Raw genomic sequence first — 14,352 nt, forward strand, 5'->3', positions numbered from 1 at the left:
GTACAGGGCACAATTTCAAAATTTGCAGATGACACAAAACTTGGAAGTATAGTGAGGAGAGGATAGTGATAGACTTCAAGAGGACATAGACAGGCTGGTGGATTGGGCGGACACATGGCAGATGAAATTTAACGCAGAAAAGTGCGAAGTGACACATTTTGGTAGTGTAGTGTCCGTGTGTAGATAAAGACACTGAAGACAGGAGTTGGTTCATAGGTATTTACTAAGCAAGTCTGGGGGGGGTTTCTAAAGGATATACACAATACACAGGCTTATATAGCCCAAGTGGCAATTACCGGCATTACGCACACCTGTGGCTCTTAAAGGCACATACACCACAATTCCTCCCCTTCTAGCTAACTAGTACATCATATTTTAAGTAATTATTAATTACATGTTATATGCAAAATAATATACATTGCTGTATTAATTAATTATAAGTTAGTCTCTCAGGAGGCTTCCTGACTCGGTCCGGATAACGCCTCGGGGGTGTAGTAGTTTCTGGTGGTGTAGTAGGTTCTTCTGGCAAGGCTGATTCGGCTTGAAGGCCAGTGTCGGGTTCATCGGGCTCCAGTATCACCGGATCGGAGGTAGATATGGGTATCTCTACTTCATCGTTAGATGTATAGCGTGGTGGTGTAGGTTGTCCCTTTTCGGATGACTTGATGATTTGGTCAGCATGGCGCCTTATTATGCTGTCTCCGATGTCCACGGTATACATCAGTGGTCCTAATCGTGTGCAGATAGTTCCAGGCTGCCATTTCTCGGTACGGTAGTCCCGGGCCAAAACCGGTTGGCCTATCTGGAAGGCCCTAGTTGGCCTTTCATTCATGCCCTGAAACTGCCGGTTCTCCACGTCCCTTCGTATGTTGGGCTTGACCAAATCCAGCCGGCATCTTAGGTTTCTATTGTAGAACATCATGGCGGGAGTTTGGTTAGTAACCATATGCGTTGCATTCCTATATGCAAATAAGAAGTTATCCACCTTGTGCTGAAGTTTTATGTCTTCATTACCCATGGCCTTGATGGCCTTCTTGAAGGTCTGGACAAACCTTTCAGCCAATCCATTGGTGGCGGGATGGTATGGGGCGGACGTGTAGTGCTTTACCCCATTGTTCTTTAAGAACTTTCTGAATTCTTCGGACACAAATTGCGGTCCATTATCAGAACATATCTGTTCCGGCAGCCCATTCCTGGCAAATATGGTCCTTAATACTGTGATGGTTTTTTCCGTGGTGGTGGAGGACATCTTTATTACCTCTGGCCACTTGGAGTGTGCATCAACTGTGATTAAGAACATTGAGTCCATAAATGGACCAGCAAAGTCGATGTGCACCCTTTGCCAGGGAGATGAGGGCCACTCCCATGGATGTAGAGGGGCCTGTGGCGGAGCATTTTGGACCTTCTGGCATCCTAGGCAGCTCTTGGTCATGTCTTCGATGTCTCCATCGATACCTGGCCACCATACAAACGCCCTAGCTAGGTTCTTCATTTTCACTCCACCCAGATGCCCCTCGTGAAGCTCCTTTAGCACTTTATCCTGGAGTTTGGGTGGAATCACCACTCTGGATCCACACATCAAGGTTCCTCGGCACACTGACAGCTGTTCTCTTCTTTGCGAGAATGCTGGCAACAGTGGTTCGCCATGTGCTGGCCATCCCTTCATTGTTAAATCGTAGACCCGTGAGAGAGTAGGGTCATTTCTTGTTTCCCTTTCAATGGCAGAATTTGTCACCGGTAGACATTCCACTATGGTAGAGTGGAATACCTCTACTGGGTCTACTGTAGGTGCCTCTTCTATCATTGGCAACGGCAGGCGCGATAAACCGTCAGCATTCCTATGCTGTTTTGACCCTTTGTATTCAATGTTGTATTGGTGTGCCCCTAGAAAAAGGGACCACCTCTGTAGTCTTTGTGCCGTCATAATGGGGACACCTTTTTTAGGGTTGAATATGGAGATGAGGGGTTGATGGTCAGTCAGCAAGGTAAATTTTTGTCCGTGTAGGTAATGGTTGAATTTCTTCACTCCCCATACCAGGCTGAGTGCTTCCCTGTCTATCTGGGCATAGTTACGCTCAGCTGAGTTCAATGAGCGTGACGCAAAAGCTATCGGCCGTTCCGAGCCATCAGGGAATCTATGGGACAATACCGCTCCTATGCCGTAAGGGGATGCATCGCACGCCAGTCTGATTGGTAGTGATGGGTTATAATGAGCCAAAACTTTCTCGGATGTGATTAAGTCTTTACATTTATGGAAGGCACGTTTACAGTCTTCGTTCCATTTCCAAATCACTCCTGTCTGTAGAAGATCATTAAGAGGGTGTAGAATAGTTGATAAGTTCGGTAAAAATTTATGATAGTAATTTATTAATCCCAGGAATGACCTTAATTGTGAAACATTTTCAGGTGCTGGGGCTTTTATAACTGCTTCAATTTTTTCAGGTGACTTATGCAACCCTTCCTTATTAATTATGTGGCCACAATATGATATCTGATTTTGGAAAAATTCGCACTTGGGGCGATTTGCTCGTAGGCCCCGTTCTTTCAGCCTAGTGAGCACCTGCTCCAAATTGGCAAGGTGCTCGTTGTCGTTTTCTCCTGTTATAAGGATGTCGTCTAGGTAGCATTGAGTCCCCGGAATCCCTTGCAGGACTTGCTCCATAGCTCTTTGCCAGATAGCTGGAGCTGATGCTATTCCAAAAACCAGTCGATTGTACTGGTACAGGCCTTTGTGTGTGTTTATTGTGAGATACTTTTTAGAGGTCTCCTCAACCTCCATCTGTAGATATGCCTGTGCAAGTCAATTTTTGTGAAACGTTTCCCTCCGGATAGTGAGGCGAAAATATCTTCTATCCTCGGAAGAGGATACTGTACCGTGTGAAGGACCGGGTTTACAGTCACCTTAAAGTCCCCACAGATGCGAATTTTTTTCTGTTCCTCAGAGTTATTTTTCAATGTTTTTTTCATGACTGGAACGGTGGGTGTTGCCCATTCGCTCCAATCTATTTTGGATAATACGCCTGCCTTTTCCAAATTCTCCAGCTCTGCCTCGACTGCCGGACGTATTGCGTATGGCACTGGTCTTGCCTTAAAAAATTTTGGAATTGCTGTATCTTCCACTTTTATTGAGGCGGTGATGCCTTTCAAGGTTCCTAGTTTCTCTTGAAACACTTCTTTGGCGTTGGCCAAGATGTCTTTTAATCGTTCAGGTATGATGTCATCATTGTTTTTTTCCTTACTGGTCACCGTCAGTGCCTGAATGGAGTGCCAGTCTAAACGTATCTTCCTCATCCATTCACGTCCCAACAACGGTGGACCACCATCTTGTAGAATGTATAAATACAACTTTTGTATTTCTTTGCCGTTGTATACCACAGGCACCCTTATTTTTCCTTTGGGGTAGACTTTCTGCCCCGTATATGTTTTTAAGATAATGGATGTGTCTTTTAGAGGTATATGCGAAAATAGCCTCTCGTAATCTCGTCGATTTATTACGGTTAGAGCTGATCCTGTATCTAGCTCCATTTTAACTGGGGACCCTGCTATTGTGAGGGTAACCCAAATGGTTTGGTAATCCTCTTTGGCAAGTACATTATGTAATTTGAGACAGCTTAGTCTCTTGTTTCCGGAGTCGCTATCGCTATTCTGGTCTTCGGAGCTATTGTCCGTCATCATTTGTACCTTCCTGTACTTTATTGATTTTTTTGTTTTCTGTCAGTGGATTTATTTTGTCCAGATTGGCATACCCGTGCAATGTGTCCAATCTTACCACATTGCCTGCATGCTTTGCCCTTGAACCAGCAGTCCCTCTGGTTATGGGTGGATCTGCCGCAGCGATAACATCTTCCGAACTCCTGTGTCATTTTATGGGTGCCGAAGTCCTGTGTCTCTTGTTGTATCTCTGCAGCTCCTTTTGCTGCTGCTTTGTATGATACAGCCATACTGAAAGCTTTGTCCAATGTTAAATCTTTTTCAGAAAGCAGTCTTTTTTGTGTTCCTTCACTTAAGAGACCGCAAACAAATTTGTCTCGAAGATAATCCGATAGTCCTGCTCCGAATTGGCAGTACTTTGATAGCTTTCTTAATTCGGTTAGGTAATCAGCATTACTTTCATTCTTGTGTTGATTTCTCTTGAAGAACTTGAATCGTTCCACTATCAGCAGCGGTGTTGGGTTTAAATGCTCCTGCAGGGTATCAACAATTTCTTTAAAAGTCTTGTCCTTTGGTTTGGCTGGAGTGATTAAATTTCGTAACAGCCCGTATGTCTTCGCGCCCATTAAGTTCAGAAGTACTGAAGCTTTTTTTTCATCTACTATTCCATTTGCAGTGCAATAAACCTCTACTCTTTCCACGTATGTGGTCCAATCTTCTATTTTGCCATCAAAAGCCTCAATATTACCAGATTTAGGCATTTCAGAAAAGAAATCTCTGTAGCAACGATATGGCGCTTCCCGCGCTTTCCCGCTGCTGCTACCGATAACGCTGTTTTACTGTGGTTTCCGTTTATTCACTGTTGGAGACTCGTTCCCGACGGAGGTCTAAACGCTGAACTGCTTGCCGCGCCGGCCGTCTCTCGAGTGCACCCTCCCAGTCCGTTATTGCTTGCCTCTGATTTCGCTGCCTGTCTCAGCTGTAGAGCCCGCCGCTGGAGCTCCAGCCTGACGCCCAGGAAGGATTAGCGCAGTACCTGTCACCAGCTTGGCCAGCTGGTGAAACCACAGTTTCTCTTACTTCCTTGAGTCTTCTGGACGCTGGAGGAATCGATGTCCTTGAGGTGCTGCCGAATTGCAGGTAAGTCCGTTTCCACTTCGTCGCCACTGTAGTGTCCGTGTGTAGATAAAGACACTGAAGACAGGAGTTGGTTCATAGGTATTTACTAAGCAAGTCTGGGGGGGGTTTCTAAAGGATATACACAATACACAGGCTTATATAGCCCAAGTGGCAATTACCGGCATTACGCACACCTGTGGCTCTTAAAGGCACATACACCACAGGTAGGAAGAACGGGGAAAGGCAATATAAACTATAGAGTACAATTCTAAAGGAAGTGCATGAACCTGGGGTATATGTGCACAAATCATTGAAGGTGGCAGGGCAGGTTGAGGAAAGCGGTTAAAAAAGCATACGGGATCCTGGGCTTCATAAATAGAGGCATAGAGTACAAAAGCAAGGAAGTTATGATGAACCTTTATAAAACACTGGTTCAGCCTCAACTGGAGTATTGTGTCCAATTCTGAGCACCGCACTTTAGGAAGGATGTGAAGGCCTTCGAGAGGGTGCAGAAAAGATTTACAAGAATCGCTCCAGGGATGAGGGACTTCAGTTACTTGGATAGACTGGAGAAGCTGGGGTTGTTCTCCTTTAGAGCAGAGAAGGTTGAGAGGGATTTGATAGAGGTGTTCAAAATCATGAGGGGTCTAGACAGAGTAGATAGAGAGAAACTGTTCCCATTAGCAGAGGAGTCGAGAACCAGAGGAGACAGATTTATGGTGATTGGCAGAGGAACCAAACATTTTTACGCAGCGAGTGGATCTGGAATGCACTGCTTGAAAGTATGGTGGAGGCAGATTCAATCGTGGCTTTCAAAAGGGAATTGGATAAGTACCTGAAGGAAAAAAATTTGCAGGGCTACAGGAGGAGGGCAGGAGAGTGGTACTAGTTGAAGTGCTCTTACAGAGAGACAGCTCAGGCTCGACAGGCCAAATGGCGGCCTCCTGTGTTGTAACCATTCTATGATTTAGAAGTCTTGTATCTTTGGTGTCTAGTGCATATTCATTGGGTGTGGGGAACTATGTCACAAAACCAAAGCTGTCTGTCACATTTTTAAAGTATTGGACATGAAAGGGGCCCTTGCAAAACTAAGATCAATAAAGGTCAAAGGGAAAACCTTCCAGTGACAAGAGGCATATCTGACGCAAAGAAAGATGATTGTGGTTGTCAGAGACAAATCATCGAGTGCCCTGGACGTTACTGCAGGAGCTCCTTGGGGAAATGTCAGGGTCCAGCCATCTTCAGATGCTTCATCTTGCTTCCATTATAAGTGGAGCTGTTTGCTGACGATTCCACTGTGCTCAGTTCCATTTACAACTGTTCCAATAATGAAGCAGCGCAATCAGTTTACAGTAGGACCTGAATAACGTCCAAGTATGGGCTGACAAGTGGCAGGTAACATTCATGCCACCCAAGTGCCAGTTTTGAGTACATAATCCAGACTTGCAATTCAGTACAGTACTGAGGGAGTGCTGTACTGTTGGAGGTGCTGTCTTTCAGATGAGACGTTAAACTGAGGTCCCGTCATCCCTTGGGTGGGCAATAAAGATCCCATGGCACTATTTCGAAGAATAGCAGTGGAGTTTTCCTTGGTGTCCTGGCCAATATTTATCCCTCACCCAACATTCCTAAAACAGATTATCTGGTCATTTATCTCATTGCTATTTATAGAATTTTGTTGTGTGCAAATTGGCTGCTGTGTTTCCTACACTACAATAGTAACTGCACTTCAAAAGTACTTCATTGGCTGTAAAGTGCTTTGGGACATCCAATAGCACACTATAAATGCAAGTCTTTTTAGAGGCACTAATATTAGAATGGAGTGACATGATGCTGTAGCCTTAAAGGTAACTTGGCTTTAGCTGGGACAAGATTAGCAACTAAATATTCCTAGCTATAAATTTTTCAAGAGAGATAAGTGCCTTCTTAATGACACGATTACAGCCATGAAAAGGAAAGTGTTAATGGCTGTGCTTAGACAGAGTGTGAGTTGAGTTAAGAGATAATATAGGATATGTTGAATAAAGAAGCAATGTTAAACTTGTATAGAACCTTGGTTAGACCACATTTGCAGTACTGTGCACAGTTCTGGTCTCTATTATCAAAAGGATACAGAGGTGCTAGAGAAGGTTCAAAAAAGATTTGCAGTGATGATGCTAGAACTGAGAGGTTATACCTATCAGGAAAGACTAAACAGGCTGGGGTGCTTTTCTCTAGAAAAGAGAAGATTGAGGGGTGACCTTAAAGAGGTCTTTTAAGATTATGTAGGGGTTTAATAGGGTAGACATGGAGAAGATGTTTCTACTCAGGAGGGAGACCAAAACTTGGGGCCATAAATATAAATAGAAGGTTATGCTGATGGGATTAGATAAGAGGGATGGGAGGAGGCTCATGTGGAGCATAAATACCTGCATGGACCAGTAGGGTCATATGGCCTGTTTCTGTGCTGTACATTCTATGTAATTCAATGCAAGTGCTGGTAATGACCATCTTGAACAAGCCTAGCCATTTTCCATTGACCTTGAGCACCACCGTTGCCAAATCTTGCACCAGCAACATCTTGAGGTTCACTACTGATCATTTGCCTGGATGAGTGCAGCTCCAACCACACTCAAGTGGCTCGACACCAGCCAAGACAAAGCAGCCCACTTGATCGGCACCCCATCCACCACCTTAAACACTCACTCCCTCCACCACCGGTGTACCGTGGCTGCAGTGTGTACCATCTACAAGATGCACTGCAGCAACTCGCCAAGGCTTCTTCGACAGCACCTCCTAAATCTGCGACCTCTACCACCTAGAGGGACAAGGACAGCAGACACATGGGAACACCACCACCAAGTTCCCCTTCAAGTCACACACCATCCTGACTTGGAAATATATTGCCGTTCCTTCATCATCGCTAGGTCAAAATCCTGGAACTCCCTACCTAACATCACTGTAGGAGCACCTTCACCTCACGAACTGCAGCGGTTTAAAAAGGAGGCTCTCCACCACCACCTCAAGGGCAACTAGGGTTGTGCAATAAATGCTGGCCTTGCCAGTGATGCCCACATCCTGCGAATGAATTTTAAAAAAAAAACTTAACTGGAATAGTCATATCAACGCCATGCTACAAGAGTAGGACAGAGGCTGGGTAGTCTGCGATGAATGGCTATCTCCTCATAAGAACAAGGAGCAGGACTAGGCCAAACCTCTATATAAACGATCCCATTGCACTAAACGCAGGGCAGTTCTGGCCAAGATTTATCCTTCAACCAACATTACTAAAACAGATATCTGGTCAATTATCTCATTACTGTTTATGGGACCTTGCTGTGCACAATTTGGCTGCCATGTTTTCTTACATTACAACAGTGACTACATTTCTAAAATAATTCATTGGCTGTGAAGCACTTTGGGATATCCTGAGGTTTTTAAGGTGCTGCAGGAAACTTTGGTATCCAGGACCGGCGTGTTGCCGGTTGATCAAAAATTCCAGATGACGGAGAGGGTTATCTACCGAGGCTATTTTTAACAAAGAAAAATTTAAAACATCAAGAAATGTGCAGTATACAGTAATTGGGTACTCACCTACAGAATCACAGAAACCCCACAGTGCAGATAGAGGCCATTTCGGCCCATCGAGCCTGCACCGACACATATCCCACCCGATCCCGTAACCCCTACACCAACACATATCCCACCCTATCCCCGTAACCCCACATATTTAATCCCCTAACACTAAGGGTCAATTTATCATAGCCAATCAACCTAACCCGCACATCTTTGGACTGTGGGAGGAAACCGGAACACCCGGAGGAAACCCACGCAAACACGGGGAGAATGTCTGTGTGGAGTTTGCACAGTCACCCGAGGCCGGATTCGAACCCGGGTCCCTGGCGCTGTGAGGCAACAGTGCTAACCACTATGCCACCGTGCTCCCCAGAATGTTGTGTTAAATGGATGATGGAAGATGCTTGATTAAGTACAGTACTGCCAGTTGAGGGTAATGCAAAGCAGTGACTACCAGCAGCGTGGGAGATGCACAGTACCCCTGTAAAATGGCGGATCAGAAGAGACTACCAGCAGCGCGGGGAGTCCGACTCCTGTTGCAGGGGTATTGAGGTGTTCCGACTTCCGACAGCGCCAAGAAGCCGAGTCGTGGCAGTTTGGAGAACTACCCCCACTGACTAACTCGGCCACCGCAGGAAACTCGGACTCTGCAACATTGCCGGTTATTGAGGTGTTGTTTTCGGAGTGAGAATTTTGACGGTTAATAGAGAATTCCGGATATTTAGGTGCCGTTTAAACGCATTTCCTGTATATAAATGCAAGTCTGCTCTTTCCTTCCTCATCTCTGCCTCCTCAGTATAAAAGGGGATGGGCAATAAATGTGGTCTTTATCATTTCGCCCACATCCCGAGGATAAAAAAATTTTTTAAACTGTCCATCACGATTGCATGTGTCCATGGACTAAAAATTCTTCAATAGAATATCATGCTCAGAAAACATTAAAAACCTATTAACTTAGGCATATTTAAAGCTGATTGCTTTAAATATGCCTAAACAACTCCACACCCCCTCCAAAATAAAGTAGGCATAAAAAATGTATACGCATCACACATTATTCTTGAGGAAATAATTAAACAGGCTTTAAATTGCCTATTTTATCTTGGTAATGCCTGCAACTTTCTTTCCCGTATGCTGCATCTTGTGTTCTACTCCATTTCCAGTGCTTGCCTTCTTTACCTTGGATTTCCTACTGTTATTTCCCAGTCAGAGGCATGCTTAACTTTATTTGGTAGTTTGCAGCTTAATACAATTAGGAGACTGTCATTTTACATCTAGCAAAATATCTCACTTTCTGATGCAGAAAGAAAAGTAAGGGAAATAATTTTTTAAAATCAGGAATTCTTGCTGCCCAAGTTTATTTCTGGAATCCCTGCTGCTGAAAGAAAAAGTCAAGCTGTACAAAGGCCTGACTTTATTTCAGCAACGCTGCCTCCTGTAGCACAACTCGGAAGCGGAGGGGGGCAGAAAGGGAATAGACACCACAATCCCTCATCCTCCTTCCTCCCCTTCCCTGTCCTGAGTAATCCCAAGTAGTATTTTGAAAACAAAATTATAATGCAGTTTTATATATATATATATATATATATATATATAGTAATGTCTGTGTCTAATGGTCTTTTGTTTCATTCTGGTCTTTTGCAGAGGACCAAATCCCAGCAAAGTCTTACAGCAACTGTTAGTACTTCAACCAGAACAGCAGCTACATATCTACAACATCCTGAAAGCTCATTTAATAGAGAAAGGGACGCTTCAGCCAGCAATAAGTGGACAGTAGCACTCCGGCACCTTTTCACCTTTTTGCTGAGTCCAAGTCGGGAGTCGTTTGGAATTTCTGAAGCACACAGTTTAAGGTTGTTCATGCTGGTCACGATGCCCAGCATTTCTGTGGCTCAGACTACTTATACTCTGTAATGCTTTAAGCTGCCAGTGACAATGCAGGTACGGAGTCATATGATTGGCAGTCTTTAGATTTAAATATACACAGTAATATAATTTAAATGAAATATCCTGCTATTAAATTAAATATCTTGGATCCAAACTAAATTCTTCATTGTTAAAGTAACATGTTAGCAATTTATAATCTTTACAATTTTGACAGTTGGGGCTGAACTTGAATGTATTATGCAGGGACTAATCCTAATTTCAGTATCCGTACTATAGTATCAAGAGTACATGATACAGATATTTTCACTCCTTTTGAGCATGAACTCTATTGGGAAGTTGTAGACACTTCTTCCATGGTCTAGTAATGTAACTGCACCAGAATTTATACTTGTAGCAATGGTATTAATATCGGGTAGCTTTAGAATTCATTTTAATGGCTGCAAAATAGAGTATTGGTCAATCTCTAGTCAGATCTACTGCAAAATGTGAGGGAAATTCAACTGCAGTTTGTGTTTTGGAATGAGACTTACAGTACAACTTTTATATATAAAAAAAGCTTGAATGTTTTTGCAACATGGCACTAAGTGTATATAAACTGTAAGTATATATAAATGTAGTTGCAAGTATGTAACAATTTGTAATCATTTATAAACTTGAATGTATTTACGAAATTGAAGAACAATTTAAATTTGGATTGTGCTGTAAAGATGAGAAGATTTTTAATTTTATATAGCATGTATAAATTTGCCAAGTAATCGATGCAGGTGAATATTCACAATGTGAAACTGGAATGTATAAAATAAGGAATGTTTCTGCGAGCCAGTGCTTCCAGGGGCGAAACCGTGCTCACAGGGTGCATGAGTTGCAGATATGCCTACAACATTATAGCCCTGATTCTCTGACCCGCGACTTCCCGCTGGTAGCATGGAACCACGGAGTCACCCTATAGTGAATTACTGAAGTAGTGTGCCTTTCTAAAAGCATTTTTTTGCTGACTCTACTAAAATATATTGTAGAGTAGTCTGTGAAATGTATATTTGGGCCACCATTGACTGTTTTTATTTGGTTTATAGTACTTTAACAAGGCAGTATACCTTCATTCATCTACCTAGGCTGCATTATAAAAGTATGCAAAATGTGTTTACTGTATAATGCATCGCTGTTCAATTCTCTGTTAATTATTAATCCTGTTTGAATTATGAAGGAAACTCTGGTTCAATTGTTTTTGAAAGTTCCCTTCCTTAGTTTTATTGATAGTGTTATATCATTGCAGAATTTCTTAATTGTTTGGTTTTTCTCTGAAGTCTGTTCACATTATGCAGGTTTTAAATATTAAGTGCACAGTAAAAGGTGATGTACTGCTGCAAACAGAAATATAAATTGCTGCCATTCAGTAGGCATTTAGCTTGAACCCCACTACATGAAACTCGAAAGCACTATTGCAAATTGCATGTTTTTATATCTCGATTTAAAAATAAAGTAGAGATCAGTTATTCTTGTATAAATAGTGTATGTAATTGTCTAAAATAATTTAAGAAATTTTGCAAGTTGTCTTAAAAAGCTGAGATACTTTAAATCAGGGCTGAGAGACTTTGCTTAATGGTAATGATCTAACAAATGAGGTGAGCATTTCCACCAGAGTGGATTAACAGGCTTCCGTTACACTTTTAGGAATGTAGGCCATTCAGCCCCTTGAGCCTGTTCCACCATCCAGTTAGATCATGGCTGATCAGTCTCTTAACTCCACCTACTCGCCTTGGTTCCTTAACCCTTAATACCCATATGTAACAAAAATCTAGCCTCAACAGCTTTTTGCGGGAGAGAGTTCCAGATCTCCACTACCCTTTGTGTGAAGAAGTGCTTCCTGACATCACCCCTGAATGGCCTGGCTCTAATTTTAAGGTTATATCCCCTTGTTCTGGCCTCCCCCACCAGAGGAAATAGTTTTGCTCTATCTATCCTATCGACTCCTTTGATCATCTTAAACATCTCATTTAGATCACCTCTTAATCTTCAATATTCAAGGGAAATCTAGCACAATTTTTAAAACCTGGTTTTTCTCCCCCAAAGATGTGAACCCTGCAACAGCTTCTGGGGAGTTTGTCCACTTCTGGAACTTAATGGCAATGTAAACATTTTTTTTTCTTCTGGGGATTAAGTTTTTTTTTAATTGGACCTTGTGAGAATGCTAACAAATCAATCGGTCTATATTTAATTTTTGATCCCTTTAAGCACCGAAAGAGAAACTACAACTTTATGGTTTATTTTATATACCCTTATCAAGGCAGCTTATATATTACTTTATTGAAGCCAGTTAACAATGATTGTGACTTTTTGAGGTGGAAAAAAAGCAACAAATGGAATTCGGAAGTAAAAACAGGAACTGCTGGACATACACGCCACTGAAAAGAGAAAATATATATTAACATTTTGGTTAGAGAACATTCATCGGTATTTTCGATTGTAAACAAAAATGGAAACTGATGAGAGTTTGTGTAAAGGCACCAATAGAAGGCCAAGTTAACTTGTTGGCTCATTTGTTAAAGGTATCATGAAAGCAATAAGAATCCTATAGTTGGCTTTGGTTTCACTGGCTCACAGGTGAAGAATAGCCATTTGAATTGGGGTACCAGAGGAGGCTTGGTGCCTGTAGCACCTTGGGAGAACAGGACAAGAAAATTTAGCCAAAAAGCTAGTTAATGTGTAGAAAGAAGCTCTTTGTGCATGTGTGATTGCTCATTTGGGAATGTCATCCACCTTTTAGGGAGATTTTAGACATGCACAGTTCTTGAAACCGCCTTTTCCAGGTATTCTGTTTTGTGCCACTACGTTGGTTTATAGGGATGTTCACAATCTTCTTTTGGATGAGATATTAACCCAAGTGTGCACCCTCCGGTGGATGCAAAAGAAGAGCAGGGGACTTTTCCTGGTGTCTTGACCAACATTTATTGCTCAGCTAACCCTGCTAAAACAGATTATCTGGTCATTTATCTCAGTGATACTTTGCTGTGTGCATTGGCTGTGAAGAGATTTGGGAAATCTTGATGATGAAAAGGTGCTATATAAATGTCTCCAATGCAATAGATGAGATAGCTGTGTAATATAATTTTTTGCAGTTAAGTTTTGCAGAACCATGTTAATTTTTGTACAGTAATTTCCGGTGACTCTTGACAAAATATTAGTAAGTACCTCGGAGGTAATGACAGGGAGCCTTACCTGGTGGGAGCACATACTAGAAATTTGGGTGTGCACAATGCATAATTTTTCAATATATGCTGCCAGTGGGTGAGGTTCCCCAGCAAAGTTGGAAAATTAGCCCCCTGATATACACATATGCACAAGAGGCTGAATCTGAAGTGACTTGTTCAAGGACCATCTTTTCAGACCTAACAGCAATTCCACCTAATTGCTTAGAAAAAGTTCCAGTTCCAGCAACTCAGTGCAGGGACTTGTGAATTGAGGCCTGTAGCAGCATGTTTGCTGAGGATTACAGACAAGGGGAAGTGTTGGATTGTGTTATGAATACCACCACTGTGTACAAACACCAATAAAAAGAATGACCAAGTATTTTGTAGCCAATTAGCCCTTTAAAGTTTTAAACATGGCACCAAAATGGCAAATATTTCACTGTGTAAAATATAAATTTTGCATAGTGACTAAAATAACGCAATTTAAATTTACCAAAGAAAAATATAACGTATCCCTAGTGCAAAATTTAAAAATAGATTCTTGCACCCATTAAAACCCATATCTGTAGCTCAGCTATTCTCAGTCAGTTCTATTACAATTGCCTATTTGTGTTGTCCAGATTGGTGAACCTGCATTTGATTTTAAGTTTTTCTGTATGCATGTTTCTAAATGCAGTTTAAAAAAAAAAAAAAAATTCTGTTTAAAACTTTATGGAAATTATTCTTTGGATACATTTTGCTTGTTTTTTTTGGGTGAGGATTGCCTGCACTTTTAACATTTATATGTTTGGGTGCACCATGTTCAAATTCTATTATAACTTTTGTGCCCTACATAAGACTTCTTCTATTCTGCTGTAACAATATCCTGTTTCTAGACTTTTTGAAGGAATTTGCACATATGTACTGTTGGGACACTGGCTATCCAGTTGGAAAGTGCATTTGAACAGGATCAGGC

General features: G+C 42.1%; 1 protein-coding gene across 3 annotated transcripts in view; it reads left to right on the plus strand.

The window, feature by feature from the left end:
- The window catches only part of cds1 (CDP-diacylglycerol synthase (phosphatidate cytidylyltransferase) 1), a 159,587-nt gene extending 145,478 nt beyond the window's left edge, over positions 1-14,109 (plus strand). For all 3 annotated transcript variants that reach the window (XM_085963471.1, XM_085963461.1, XM_085963479.1), the window contains one exon: positions 9,967-14,109. In XM_085963471.1, coding sequence (XP_085819597.1) covers positions 9,967-10,099 — 133 coding nt within the window. In that variant the 3' untranslated portion in view covers positions 10,100-14,109. The remainder of the gene's footprint in view (positions 1-9,966) is intronic.
- The last annotated feature ends 243 nt before the right edge of the window (positions 14,110-14,352 follow it).

This window comes from Somniosus microcephalus, chromosome 2, assembly GCF_052327205.1.
Source record: "Somniosus microcephalus isolate GS21.2 chromosome 2, FLI_Smic_1.0, whole genome shotgun sequence".
NCBI classification, from domain to species: Eukaryota; Metazoa; Chordata; class Chondrichthyes; order Squaliformes; family Somniosidae; genus Somniosus; species Somniosus microcephalus.